The 15,878-nt window shown below is 33.2% G+C and overlaps 2 protein-coding genes across 6 annotated transcripts in view; one reads left to right on the top strand and one right to left on the bottom strand.

Moving 5' to 3' along the window:
* The window catches only part of LOC116337173 (protein sickie), a 246,185-nt gene that overhangs the window by 85,407 nt on the left and 144,900 nt on the right, over positions 1-15,878 (bottom strand). The window lies entirely within an intron of this gene.
* Positions 12,762-14,058, top strand: LOC116337183 (probable fatty acid-binding protein). The gene is made up of 3 exons (XM_031761566.1): positions 12,762-12,833; positions 13,017-13,441; positions 13,799-14,058. Exons 1-2 carry the CDS (start codon positions 12,785-12,787, stop codon positions 13,421-13,423), a joined length of 456 nt encoding a protein of 151 aa, XP_031617426.1. The 5' UTR covers positions 12,762-12,784; the 3' UTR covers positions 13,424-13,441; positions 13,799-14,058.

Raw genomic sequence — 15,878 nt, forward strand, 5'->3', positions numbered from 1 at the left:
TGTGTTTTTGATTTTATTCACCAAATCGATCGAGTTTTTTACCGATGCTGATTCAAATTGAATTGGTAGAGATTTGAATTTTTCCAAAAGCCAAATTGCTAGTCGTTCGGTTGGAGCATTGTTGTTTGGTGTTATTGGACGCATTTTTAAACCAGGTTTATGTAATTTCACTTGAGTGTACAATCTTGGTATTGATGGATTTGATACATGTATGGTCGTTTCCAAAAGGATCTGTGTTGTCAAACTAATACAATGAATTTCGGAACGCATTTCCATTCAAAAGTACACAAGGCTCCTTAGTTAAACGTGTCAATTTGGTTTGAATTTTGTTGAGGGTATGTTGTTTGTTCAAAATTTTGCATACAATGATTTTTAGATAGGATAGATGCGTAAGATCTCCGCAAGATCCAGATCCAAGCGTGCGTACGCTGCCGCATGATGCATACATATATAATACGCACGCAAATTCGTTATTCTTATTTCCCCTTCTTTGATTCGCATGCCATAGCATTACGGAGTAAGGAATGTATGTATCACGCGGCTACGTACGCACGCTTGGATCCGGATCTTGCGGAGATCTTACGGATCTATTCTATCCAAAAATCATTGTATGAAATTTTGACAGTTCGCTGTAACAGATCTTGTTGAAAACGACTATACATAGTTTCAAAGTGAAAAATGTTTCATCGGTGAAAATTTCACCTGCTCTTTTTACTGCCTGTTTGGTTCTCCTGATCATTCCCGGTAGTGGATTAAAATTCACATGTTCGTATGGTCCATTTTTTATATCGCTACAAAACAAAATAAAAGTTTCATACTTTTTTCAATTATTTGAAAATACACGTAAATTACCAAATTTCATACAATAAATAATGTCGCTACACACCTTTCATTCACGAGTTATTTGTTTGACTCAATTTTTTCCATTTGCAAAATCTTTTCTTCCATAATTTGTCAGAGTGAGTGTAATCATTCAAAAAAATAGATCGCTCAGGACTAATGTGAAATTCAAGTGAAGAGAGAAATGTGCTACATACTACATTCAACTATTATACTACCCAGATCACTGCTACGTTCATTGTCCTTATTCTTTCAAGATTTTAACAACTCCCATAAGGTATATTTGTCAAAACCCCCAGTCTTTAGGAAAAAGTAACGATATGGATCTATAATCATTTCGACATATCGCCAAAATGATGTTGCATCCGGTGCACGTGCTTTTTGAAAAGTTTTTCTTTCTATAATAACCATCGCACAGGCCAACGTTATTGTAATCATGTAAATGACAAATAAGAAATAAATGCTTTCGAGCTTAAAGTCCGTGTATTCAATTCGAACTTTTTTCTCTGATAATGAGCGATAACTCTTCAGCCATCTGTTGATTAGGTCACCTTCACTCGCATATCGTATGACATTGTTCAGATCTGATAAGAGTGGGAAATTTCTCCGGACCAACATTTTCAACGAAAATTCATAAATCATATTTTCATGTCCGAAACAGTAAATACCCTTTTTGAAATCAACATTATTTGTATTGGACCGCGACTCTTCGTACGAGGCAGCAACTGCTACTTTGTTATTCCATTCTAATTGGTCAAAATAATCACTTGGGTCTTCAACTACTTTGAATTTGATCAATGATTCGCGTGGATAAGTCTGAATGTGAAAAGGTCACAAAAGTAGCTTATTTTATGCTTATGTTTTTCTGTGTGAATTGAATCATATTACCATATTCTGTTGCATAATTTTCCGTAAAACAAATTGATTTCCGAATAAAGCAAATTTACCGTCGATTATCTCTTGAACGGTTTGTACTTGTGGATTGAAGATGTTTATAACAAGAATTTGAATAGCAGCTGAATTCAAGACTGTTACAAATACTATTCCTCCATATAGGACCAACGTATAACCAATTCGACAGGTATTGTTTACTGGATTGTAGGTGCATGGAAAGCCTAAATATGCACGAAGCCCGTTCAACCAAAATTTATTCCAATCCCATTTTTGGTGACGCTGTGGTTCAAGTTGTTCGCCAATGTATGCAAGGATTAATAGCAATATAAGAAACGAAGACGTTACTATATAAACAAGCGGATCTCTGCAACCATAGAGAATATTTCGCCACAAAGGGATCAATTTGCTCTTTTGAACGCACCACGTTAATTTGTCATGATAGTAATAATGAGTTGCGGTCAAATACTTTTTCGTTATTACATTTTCTTCTAGTCCACCGATAAATATGTCAATGTTGCTGAAATTCATCTTCAATCAATCATTGTTTCCTTTATTTTAATGTCAAAACTTACGAATCTTGAGTGGTTTGTAGAAAACTTTTAATAAAATTGTCAGAGTCAAATATTTCTCGTAGAGTTTGGTTTGTCATGACATATTCAACTTGCAATTTATGCTTTTTTGCAAAAGCTTCGATTATGTTTACATCCAATCCTTTCGGCGAATTTCTACCATGAATGATAAATGGAACTGCACCATGACTTTGATCTTTTGAATTGATTTTGATGAGTTGGATTGATTTAAATTATGTGCTCCAACTAAAGTGGCCGATATAATTATGAACAAACATATTTTCAATAACATTTTGACTGTTTTTATCTTCAGAAGGTGCAGATAGAACTGACTGGAAAAACTGGGCTGTAGTCGTTTTATATCAGCTCTATTCTAATCATCATGTTAAACCATCAGAAATAAAATTCCCTATTGAATAACGATACTATCATTTTATTTAGGCACGTGTTTTTTATGACCAATCAATGCGAGTACGGGGTTCAGATATATTCATTGTTATATAATTTCGAGAAGAAAAATGTCATACTCAAGAGGTTAATTATAAAAGTAGTTATATCAGTAGTGGCCTGATTTCACCGAAAATTCAATTCCTCATGCATAGCAACATGGATTTATGGGGCCGTTATATCGTCAAAATAATTTGTTATTTTGGGTATCTCGGAATCCATATTTCTCGGATTGTATGCGCGTCCAAAGAAAACCCAAGAAAGGCGAAGATCCATTTTCCAATATACCAACAAAGATATCAAAAAAACCAAAAACTTCGAATAGTTCACAGAGATTTTCAATTTTTTTGCAATAATAGACAGAAACGAAGAAGATCCGCACAAAAGAGAATAAACAAAAACGATATTTTGTATGAAAATTAAATGGACAAATACAATTTTAGACGGATTTTCAACTAGTTCCGAATTTAAGATGGCATGTCATCTAGTTTTCATTGCATATTTTTCTGTGTGTGCGCTAGTTACACAATATTCTAGAGGTGCACAATTACAATTGAGTTGGTCATATTACTTTTCCACACACACATTGTAAGGTAAAGTATTGGAATCGGTCGAAAAATTAACACCCATCAAAAATGTGTTTCTGGGTGTTTTCGGGGCCAGGGAACACGAATCTAGCGTTTTTTCGATGTCCAAATGTATGTGCGAAGTTAACTTTCAAACAAGAAAAATAATTCAAAATCTGACTTCACAGGATGATTGGGGGTGCCGAGGAATAGAAACCATTGGATTTTGAGCGACTTTGGTTGTTAGAGTAACGTATCATGTCTGGTGTGATGCCCATGGGTATCCATGGGAAAAATTCAATTTTTCTTCCAAAAGTGATATTTAATGTATTCTTAAACACTCAAAAATATGTATTGGGGGATTTTTGGGTACGAGAAAACCGAATATGACGTTAATTTTGCGATACAAATAACTTTCGTCACACTTCATACAAAAATTTCAAAAAAATTGGATTTGTCTATGAAAAAAAAGCCATGCCTTTTTGATATCGTAATGAGCTGAAAGTTTGCACAGGTTATTTTCATCACACGAAAATACCATTCCGAGAGTTTAAGACATTACAATGCATATTAGAGGTACCTCCCGAACAAAATTTTGGATTTTTTGCTCAAAAACGAAATTTTGTATAGGAAGTATCCCTAAATTTCTTCAAACGTTCAGAATGTTAACTTTTTGTGAAAAAAATAACCTCCGCAAATTTTTACATGATAAAGATATCATAAAGGCATAGCTCCGATACAGAAATTCCCATTTTTAGTAGTTTTTGTATGAAAAGTGCTTCGAAAATGATTTTTATCGTAAAACTAATGTCAGATTCAGTTTTTTCGTGAATTCTTTGAGTAAAAGATTTGTAATAAATGCATGGTGTGGATCACAGTGCGGAAAAGTTCATCTTACTGATGTAAGACATTTTATTTATTGAGGTTCTTCATTTTCCGTTTTTAATTTCATTTCAATGTTGCCTACTTTGTTCTTTTTTTACTGGGAATCAGACATTAGGCTCGAGCTATGCATATAGCGGCTGTTATTTCATAGGTGCTATTCATAGGCGCTATTTAATTCGTGTGCTGTGTGTAACACTGAGTAGGAATATGATAGCCTACTATTCTTTTGTACATTTGAATGTGAGTACGAGAGAGATGTAGAAAATAACACACAACATGCACAAACGAATTAAAACGAGTTAAATGGCGCCTATATCCATAGCTCAAACCTAATGTCTGCTGGGAATGTTAATGATTTCCAAATGGACATAAAATGTGACCCAGAGGATTTGAATAAAAAAAAAATCGGAAAAATGGACACTTGCTATGCTACAAGCCAATGTTATCGAATATTCAATGAAATTCTCTGAATCAATGAAGGTGCATACTTTAAAAACAATCACAATTATATTTCTTATCTAATTTTCACACAAAATGCTTTTTAAGTAGCATAGCAACAAGAATCAGTTGTTATTTAAATCTATTATTTATGTTCGAGCCCTTTTCTTATGCATGCACGCTAATTTCTTGCAAAAAACTTCTGATGAGAGTAATCATTCAAGTGAATAAACCGCTCAGGACTAATGTACATATGAATATATCGCCAAAATGATGCAGATTTTGTTGCACGCATTTTTTTATGAACAATTGTCTCAATAATTACAGTGCCAGAGGCTGCCATATTCAAAACAAAATAAAGTATAAAAATGAATGCGAGATAACCTATCTTAAAATTTTCGTACTTCAATTGTGGTTTCTCTTTCTCAAATGGACGATATTCTTTTAGCCATTTATCAATAAGGCCACACTCTCTGGCAAACCGAATGAATGTATTCAATTCCTTTGCGTATGAAAAGTTTTTATGCATCAACACCTTTAATGGATACTCGTAGATATTATTGGGATGTCCGAAGCAGTAGATTTTCAAACTTGAGTCATTTTCTTTACCAATAGGCGACCGCGATAGTTCACGAGAAACTGCAATAGCAAGTTTATCGTTCCATTCGAGTTGATCAATGTAATCACTTGGCTGGTAAACCATTTTAAATTGATCCAATGATCGCATTGGATAGGACTGTATTTGAGAAAAAGTTTAATAAAAATACGTTTCAATGAAAAGACACTGTAATTTGACTGCAATTATATACCTGATTTTCTTGTGAAATTTTTCGAAGTGTAAATTGATCGCCAACCAAAGCAAATTCACCATCAATTATCTCTCGAATCGAATTCACTTGCAGACTAAGAATTGGATTTGTAATTATATTTATAATTACAGTGTTGAAAAGAGTTGCTAATATTATTGAAGACATTAAAAAGAACCAGAATCCCAAACGAAGGTTGAAACGTTTTGGATTAAAAGTAATCGAAAGGCCTAACATGCCACGAAATCCTTCAAAGAAAATTTGATTCCAATCCCAATTCTTTTGTTTTGGTTCCCATTGTTGAAAATATGATGCAAACCATATAGTTACAATACCCACCATGGTGTATATAATATAAATTAGTGGATCATTGCAAAAATGGAACATATTTTTCCATAAGGGGATCGGTTTGCTCTTCTGGACACACCATGTCAAACTGTCTTGATAATAGCTCTCCGTAGCGACAGAAAACTGTTTTGTTATCATGTTTTCTTCCAAAGCACCAATGAAAATGTCGATTTTGCTACAAATGATCAAATTTCAATGAATCAGACGAAAAATCAAACTAACGAAATACTTACAAAGACTCTGTCGACTTTAAAAATACTTTCGTATATTCGACTGTACTGAAAACTTCTTTATAGGTTTCATTTGCTTTGAAGAAATTAACCTTCAGTTTATATTTTTGAGCAAAGGTTTTAATAATGTCAACATCCAAGCCTTTGGGCGATTCATTTTCATAAAATGCAAATGGTTTCATCGGTGACACCATTACGTTAATTGCTTGAGTGCAAGAAACTGCCAATTGATGTGAAATGACCAACAAAATGATCATGTAAATTTTCTTCCGCAACATTTTCCTCAAAAAAATTTACAACTTTTCAAATGGGCATATAGAAATCAACTGAAGACTATAATGGAATATCGATATTTTATATTCCATCAAAACTAGTCACGTACTATACACAAGAGATTAATCATCATTTGTTTTTGTTTTTCAATATTTTTTTTCATGTTTATAAGGGATTTACGGGATGTATATTCGAACGTCCGCACATGTGAAAGCTTTCACATGTGCGGACATTCGAATATACATCCGATTTACGATCACAACAAGCATTTTCATAATTTTTACTTCACGTTACGGACGAAGAATGGTAAAAATGCTTGCCCATTCCATTCTGCCAGGGTAATCAAATATCTGTTAAGATCTTCTAAATTGATTAAAGGTTAAACCAAAAGGATTTTATTCTAATATCCTAATACAATAGCTATTTTTATTTGAAAATCAATACCGAACCAAATTTACTTCTGGTTATTGAAAAAAATAGACTTTTAAGAGTGCCAACACATTTGGAGGTGAAAAAAGGAAATGAAACTGATAAAATTGAACGCTTCGATGGTATTAAGATAATCGTCAAGATTGCTTCCTTTTCAGTACTTGAACATTAAAGGGGTTCGAAAAAAATCAACGTACCTTACTATACAAACGTATACAAACGTAGGCGATAAATGAAATTGTTCACATTGAAGATGTTATCAATTCATTGTGAGTCTGAGTGGAAATGGCGAATAAAACAAATATCCAAAGCAGTTTATTTTCCCAAAGCGGAAAAATACAAAAAATCCAATTTTCAGAATGAAAATCCAATTTTCGGGACATTGATATGGGATGGCCATTACGATTTTCAAAATGTATTGGGCTTACTTTCAAATTGTGTCTTTTATACGTTGTGTATTTTGAATCATACAAAAAAAAATTAATGAACAACCAAAGTGACTAGATTTAATCAGATTCATTAATTTTTATTTGGCCACAGTTAGCGTCGACAATGTAGAATATCGTTCCGCTCAAGTTGATTTTTATGTATTCTCTTTATTGTTTTTCATTATACAAGTAGCACTTGAGACCAGAAGATTGACGGTGAATGGCGAAATCATCCGAGTATCGACGAAAAAAACCTAAATGAATGATGTACTCACGTCGGAATTACAAGAAAAATGTGAAACGAAAATGAAATATTTAAAAGCATGAAACCAAAAGAATGCAGGATTTTGAAAGGATTTCGAGTGTGTCGCGGTCACAAATCAATGCAAAGTATGAATGATCAACAGTTGAATGACTTCATTCAAATCGGCTTTAATATATGCATTGGCATTGTTATACGCATACTCAATCTCTTTTTTTGTGTTCTGATTCATAATATGTGACTGAATCTCTATACAAAATCTGTATATTCATATATATAACACGTGCCTTCGTCATAAATACATTAATTTTATCCCAAACGAAGCACTACCAGTTGGCTTGAATGATTCAAATATAACAAGATTGTTCGGCTTGATCAAAATAGTCGCAGAAGTTTTAACTGGCAAACGATAAGGACCATTTTATTACATAAAATTTAACATGGTCGAGACTACAAAATAAATTCTTCACAATTTGCAATGAACACAGAATGTTGGTCGGCAAAACAACAAATAATTACATATTTCACTTGAGAAATGTTGAGCGGAATAATTTCTAAATTATATGCATTTTAACTCATACCATAACACCGTTCGATTGCATTAGATTCTCTAATAGCAAAGATTTTGTTGCCGAATTTTTCAACATACAGCTTTCCGGCCATGGGTTAATATTGACTATTTTTAGCACAAAATCGTATTATGCTTTTATGCATTTCACGAGATTCCATCGCCGTTGAATTGAAACACATTTGAAATTCGAATTGGAATTCTTGACGGTTTTATAGCTTAATGCATATGTTTAAAGAAGAATAAAATGTTGATTGCCAACATTCATGGTCTGGTTCATGCATTTTTCTTTACGTCAGTTGCACAAGACGTATCCGCGAAGATGTAGGTCCAGTTTTGGCAATAAAAGCTTACTTAGCAATAAAATTATCGAGCCAGGAAATGAGACTATTTGGCTGGGAATATTAAAGTTTTTGAAAAATCACACGTTTGTTATTATCTTTCTTCTAAATGGACAACATTTCCTCAGTTTTGTCTATTCCAGTTTGAGAATATATTTTTTTAGATATCACAGCTTCATAGCGTCTGACATAGCGTGGCGATTAAGGGGCAGGTGTTTCCACAATTTCAATTTTTCAAAAAAAAGAGGTCATTTCAAATCGTTTCCCCTTTAGACCCCTGGTCAGAACCTATGCAGTACCTTAATCTTATGAGTTTCTTAAAATTATGGTTTTTTTTTTCAAATTAATGATGAATTGACCATTTGCTCAAGGTTCTTGAACCAAATTTATTCAATTTTTCTTAAAACCTAATTTGTATTTAAAAAAAAAAAAAGTTCAATAAATTCGGTTCAACCGTTGTTTGTAATTCAAATAAAGAGTTCCATTGTATCTCTTATAGAGTTGAAAAGAAGAGAAATCGAGTACATTATAAGCACGTTTGATATACAAATTCGGTTTTATTCATTTCCGATCGTGTTAAATGATGTACTGTATGAGCCACTTTCAACTATTTTTAACGAATCGCTCTCCACTGGAAATTTTCCCACTGGATGGAAGCGCTATAGTGTCGGACCAATCTTCAAGAAAGGATCGCGATCAAACGTTGAAAACTATCGTTGCATTGCCAAATTGCCAACGATAGCCAAATTTTTCGAATATTTGATCAATTTGGAGCTCAGTAAAATGGTGGCAGATAAAATCGTACCCCAACAACACGGTTTTATGAAAGGCCGCTCAACGTCGTCAAATTTACTGGAATTTTCGCACTATTCCATCAAAGCACTGAACGACGATAAGCAGGTAGAAGTTCTCTACACTGACTTCAGCAAAGCATTCGACATCGTTGATCATTCGATTCTGATCTCAAAATTGCAAAGTTTCCACCTGCCACCAAACTTAATTGAATGGATTAAATCGTATTTGTCGAATCGTCGTCAATTCGTTAAATATGGACAGATGGACTCAAGCGAGTTTGTCGTAAACTCTGGGGTGCCTCAAGGAAGCCACTTGGGCCCCACACTATTTCTCCTTTTTATTAATGATATCGTAAATGCCATCAAAGACGACGATATCTTTATCTCTCTATTCGCCGACGATTTGAAATTAGCAACATCAATCGCCAATATCAACGATACATCCAAACTTCAATCAGCAATCGACAAGTTAGGGATGTGGTGTGACAACAACAAACTGCATTTGAACCTGGACAAATGCTCGATCATGTCCATATCGAAAAAAAGAGACAAAATAATAAATTCGTACTCTTACGGCAATCATAATTTTAAAAGAGTGAGTGAGCAAAGAGATTTGGGAGTCATCTTCGACAACAAACTCAACTTCATCAAGCACATCGATTCTATTGTGGCCAAAGCGACATCAGCACTCGGATTTGTGAAGCGATTCTGCTACGATATTCCTGATGTCCATACTCTGAAATCTCTTTACTGTGCACTTGTACAGTCAATTTTGGAATATGCCAGTTTGGTATGGCTACCGTATCATGGCATACACAAAAACAAAATCGAGTCATGCCTGCGTCAATTCACAATGTTCGCACTCAAAGAATATCCAAATATTTCAAACAACTTTAAAATTTCATCGTACAGCACTCGTCTAGGCAAGCTCAATATGCAGTCACTTCAAAGACGCCGTATAAATGCCTCAATTTTATACATATTCGATCTACTGCATAATAAGATTCATTGCCCATCGCTTAAAATGGAGATTGCTATAAATCAAAATGAACGCAACCTGAGAAATATCGAATATTTCAAAATCAACGACAAATTATTAAGAATCAATCCAACTGTGCCGCTTAATCAAATGTGCAAAATGTCAAATAAAGTCCACGAACTTTTTTCTACGCAAACGAACAGATCAACATTCAAAAATCGACTTTTAGCTTTAAGTGATGAACACTTTTCCAACTTGTCATTGGTGTCTAACCATAATACTGTTTTTTTGAACGATCTAATGTGATTCATTGTGATATTTATTCTATTTATTTATATCTACCGCTTTGACTAATTGTATCCGAGTGCAATTTGAAATTTTTTACTATTAGCTATTTATCTATTTCATTGATCTATTTTTCACCTATTCAAACCCGTAAATTATTTTATATTATAACTCATTATTGAAAAGATGTGGTTTTTAATGGTGATCAGATGTATATTGCATCATTGATACAAACCTTTTCTCCACCAATACATGTATAAAGATATGTACAAACTCAAAACTATGATTCAGCCAGTTTTGGCGGTGAATAAAGATTATATTATAAACGTTTTACGATGTTTCATTTTATTGGAGCATACGGTGAACACCGAACATGCATAGTTCAGTGCATCAATGATTTCGATGTAGACGCGAAAGATGAGATTGATGAAATGTTGTTTATGTATAAACTGGGTGTGCGGTGAATGAAGAAAGATTTAAAACGCATGCCGCCATCGCCGTTGTCTCTATTTTTATACAATTGCTTTTACTTACGTCTCTAATGTCTTGTATTTTTCCTATTTTATCGCTGTGTGTGTTTATCGCTTGCGTCTCAATGGAAGGGTAACCAAAAATAATCATCATCAAAAACCAAACCGATAAAAGACAATATATCCAAACAAAACGAAATGCAATCATAATATTTTGATTTACGAACCGAAATATCATGTTATTTGTTACGTTAATGTGCCAATAATTCAAATGTGAATGTTTCGTGTATGGCTATTTTTCACATCGTAAATGAATTATTAACACAAGATGAATGGAAGAAACGAGTTTAAATTAAAATTCGATCAACTTCATCTTCATCGTATGAGATATTAATGCGGCAACCTACACACAACATGCACGCAATTCACGTGAGAATAGATTGCAATTGATTCTTTGAATAGGTATATAATTCCATTAAATTGATTCCCCCTTTTTTTATTCAAACTACGGAATCGAACAATACGTTTTCGCATTTTCATTCGGAAAATTGTCTAATAATTCTTGTTGTTTTCATTCATTCTTCTTCGTCACAATTGGTAACCCTATATCGTGATACGATATCACGAGTTACTTAAGCAAAAGAATACGAATACAATATTGTGAAACAAGTTGCCGCGTGCGGAAAAACCATTAAAAATTAGTCTGGATAGACACTTGGAATACGATTCCGTTTAACACGACACGTGTCAATAAATGTTATCGTCTTTTTACTTCACAGCAACCGCCTTCGCCTGCCTTTGCAGTGACATTTATCCGAAGTGGAAACGCATTTCCCTGCACCAACTAGCCTAGCTACTTCATTTATCACTAAATTGCAGGCATTTCCCTCATGTTAATGTGGCTAATATGATGTTTTTACGACTCGGGCCCATGAATCGTTTGTTTGATTGAGTACAACGATTTACGGTGAGGAGAAAGCGAAACAATAAATCTAATTTATATTGATGCAGTACACCATTTTTGATAAAAGGCAGCCTAACGAACACATGCAGAATTGCATCGTAATGTTCATGTTATGGCACTCATGCCAAGGGCGTGGCAGGTAATTCAGACGATGGAACGAACATTTATTTTGATTAAACGCTCACAATCATTTCAATCTGCAGTGCAGTCTTTTTTCAATACGTTTTCTTATCGAAGGCATTTGGTAGCGTGATAGAATTTCGATTCGGGAGATTTAGCGCAACATCACATATTGTGCCGATGATGCTGAATCATGTTTGTTATTTCAATCGATTTTGGGATAAATTGGAATTCATTTTTCGTGGTCTCGATTATAATCAATACAAATGAAATCACAATTATGATGCATTTATCTATTTTATGAAATTTGAGCAGCAGAAATTTTCACTAACGAAAAATGTCGGCTGGACAATTTTGAAGTTAATATTATCAAAGATGTTGGAGTCACTTCTTTCAAATCCTTACTAGTGTGTAAAAATAAGGTACAGTTGAGGTGCTCCAAAATCACTTCCAATCGTATTTTTTCGACTTTCAACGAATAGTGCTCGTCACTCGGATGAGCACAAGTCCTGACACCAATTGCATTCGCCAGCACATTTCGAGCACAACTTTTTACATGTTTTGGATCATCAGCACAATTTCAGGTGATGACATGTACGATTCTTAGGTCGCAAGCAAAAAAAAATCCAAGTAAACCAATAACTTGATCTCACTAATGGAGAGACGTGTGAGTGTGAAAATAAAAATGTGAAATGTATTGTTTTGCTCATTTCTTTTAGATCCACCTTCTACGCAAATATACACGATGGGTCAGATGTTACAGTATTTTTTGAATGTATTGTCACTTCACACAGTTCTGCGTCTACTTAATCAGTCGTTGTTCAATCATACAATAGAAAACATCGAAAATGAAGTTCACCATCCCTTTGATCGCACTTTGTGTAGCTGTTGCTGCTGGTAATTTTAAAATGATATATATAAATGTCACTTGTTCGTCAATCAATTTAATGTTCAATAATGAAATCAACAATTTATGATTACGAAAATATTCGTAAATGTCAAAAAGTACATAGCATACTTTTCAAATTCAAAGTGTACTTATCTTATTGTAGTCATGTTTAATTTTCGTTTCTTTTACAGCCAAGGAAATTTGGGAAGGCAAACGGTATAGATACCATGAATCATACAACTTTGACGAGTATTTGAAGGTGCTCGGTGTTGGTGATGTCCTTCGTAGAAATTATACGCAAATCATACCATACATTGAATTGAAAAAAGGCGATGGAAATAAATACAAATTGATCACCACACCACCATTCAGAAAAGCAGAAATCGAATTTGAATTGGGCAAAGAATTTGATGACGAAACATTGGATGGACGTACGGTGAAAAGTGTGATGTCATTGGCAAATGATATATTACTTCAAAAACAAGGCGGCGAACCATCATCCAATATTGTCCGTGCGTTTGGTGATAAGGAAATGTATGAAACGATGTTTCTCAATGATGTTTGTTCATGCTATCGTATATATAAGATCGACGAATAATGAAATACATACACATATGTAAGTATTTTATTCTTTGTTTTGTTCCTTTTCGTTTCTTTTCCTCTTTAGCCTGAACTGATATTTCAAGGTCATTGAATCAAAAGACCTGTTTTTTTGTTGACAAATTCAAAAATGATATTCCAACTGAATTTACGATAAGTGATTTTGACCCATTAAAATAACCAGACTTTCTTATTTTTAACTCGTCGCACATTTAACTCGTCTATGATGTCAATAAAATTTATTCCATATTCGGTATTGATCAATCACATTTCGAATAGTCTTATTCGATTAATTTTGGTCAAATTTTCATTTAACAACCAAACACACATTCTAATGAATTGTATTGTATTTACTTTATTTCATTTCATGAAGATGTCTCCATATCTAATCACACACGTTCAAATAGTTCCGACTTTGATGCGATAAAAAACAATAATCTTGAGAGAAAAAAAAATGCTTGTGAAAATATATAGTATAGCTCGGTTTCAGTTGATCTTTTTTTCTTCTTTATAACGTTCAATTGAAATATTTTATTAATACTTATCGCTATCTCCCTCACATATATAAAACAATGTACAATGGAAATGAAAGACGAAAGAGAAAATAAAACCGTATAAGAATTATATGAGCAAGAGCAAAAGCAATTGATTTTTTTATTACATTTTTTACTATTTATTCAATAGGCATTTTCAGTTATCGATTTTAAATGGTTGTGTTAACGTTAATTCCATAAATGTGCATTAGAATAAGAATTGGTTCAGAATGCATTGAGTGCATACCTAAGGCTTGCTTGTGTGCAGAATGTATCTCATAATTATACAATTTTCGAATTTTGATTCGGGACATTTAGCGCAACAATCAATCGATTTTGAGATAGATTTGAATTCATTTTTCGTGGTCTTGATTAAAATCAATACAAATGAAATCACAATTATGATGCATTTATTTATTTTGAGAAATTTGAGCAAAAGAGATTATAACTGAAGAAAAATGTCGTCTGAACCATCTTGAAGTTAATATCATCAAAGATAGAATTTTCAAATCCTTACTAGTGTGTTAGAAAGTGTAAAAATAAAAAGTCCTAAATAACTGCCGAAACCCGGACGAAAAAATACGAAATAGAATACATGTTTTCATTTAGTTCCAATTTTTACTTCGTATAAATTCTATTCACTACAAAAATTCATTTATCTTTTGTTGGATAATAAAACAACTGAATAGTTTGAACTCTATTGAAAGAATGAAATATATTTTTTATTTTTTAAATGACAATAGTATTTCATAGAATACTAGTTTGCAAATACTGAATCATACTTATTTGCAACATTTCCCCCTTGATTCAGTAAATTTGGAAACATCATTTTATTACAAAATTTGTCAAAATTTCACAAATGTTTTCTTCATCATTTTTCTTTTCTCTTTCTTTTTTCTCAATACACAATTTGTATAAACCTCCCTTTAATTTCGCAGTAGCCACTACTTTGTTCTTTTTACGTATTTCACAACGATTCTCATCAAATAAAACTATGTATCCCATTTGATTTATTTTTGTTACTGACAGTAGATTTTGTTTTAATTCTGGCACGTATACTACGTTTGTTATTTGTATTTTCTTTGATTTGCCGTTTTCATCCAAAATTTTGATTGAACAAGTTCCTTGATTCTTCGCAAATACTTTTTGTCCATTGGGTAAAGTTAGTTCAAGCGGAGTTTCAAGTTTCTTCAGGTCTTTAAACATTTTTCTGTTATTGCAAATGTGTCTTGTTGTTCCCGAATCAATGGTCCAATTTTACAAATCACGGTTATCATTTTCTTTTATATTTAATATCACTTCTTCTTCTTTTTCGTTGTCACTATGAATTTCGTTAATTACCAATTCATCTTTTTCAATTTTTCGTTGTTGTTCCAAATATTTTTCGAATTCTTCAAACTGTTGAAATCGTTTTAATTTGAAGCAATTGTCCATTTCATGTCCTTTCTTCTTACAGAAGTTACAGTAGCTTTTGTGTGTAGTTTTCAGCACTCTTTCTTCATGATGTTTCAATGTTTCGTGTTGTCTTTGATACTCATCCAATAATTTTGTATACACCAAACTCCACTTCAAATCCCTTTCAGATCGTGCTTCCAAGGCTGTTACAAGCGTTGAGTAAGTTGATGGTAAGCTCGCAAATACCATTCCTATTTTCCATTGTTCAGATGGTACATCACCAAGATCAGACAATTTTTGAAATAGTTCACTTAGTTGATTTAAATGATTTTCAATTTTTTCATTTTCGTTCATTCGAAGTAATGCAATTTTCTTGTACAAAGATATTCTGTTTGTAAGTGTATCTTTTTCATGTACATTTCTCAATTCGTTCCAAGTTTCTAATGCTGTTGTCTTGCCTCTGATGTGTACCAATTGACTGTCTTCAACATTTAGGCCAATTAGGGATCTTGCTATGTCATCCTT

Source organism: Contarinia nasturtii, unplaced genomic scaffold (assembly GCF_009176525.2).
Source record: "Contarinia nasturtii isolate CC-2019 unplaced genomic scaffold, AAFC_CNas_1.1 Cnas_scaffold_220, whole genome shotgun sequence".
NCBI classification, from domain to species: domain Eukaryota; kingdom Metazoa; phylum Arthropoda; class Insecta; order Diptera; family Cecidomyiidae; genus Contarinia; species Contarinia nasturtii.

Bases quoted from the DNA above. Each gene is read 5' to 3' on its own strand.
- LOC116337183 (XM_031761566.1), top strand. From the start codon at position 12,785: ATGAAGTTCACCATCCCTTTGATCGCACTTTGTGTAGCTGTTGCTGCT. The intron at 12,834-13,016 runs GTAATTTTAAAA...TTTCTTTTACAG, and splicing joins TTGTGTAGCTGTTGCTGCTG to CCAAGGAAATTTGGGAAGGC.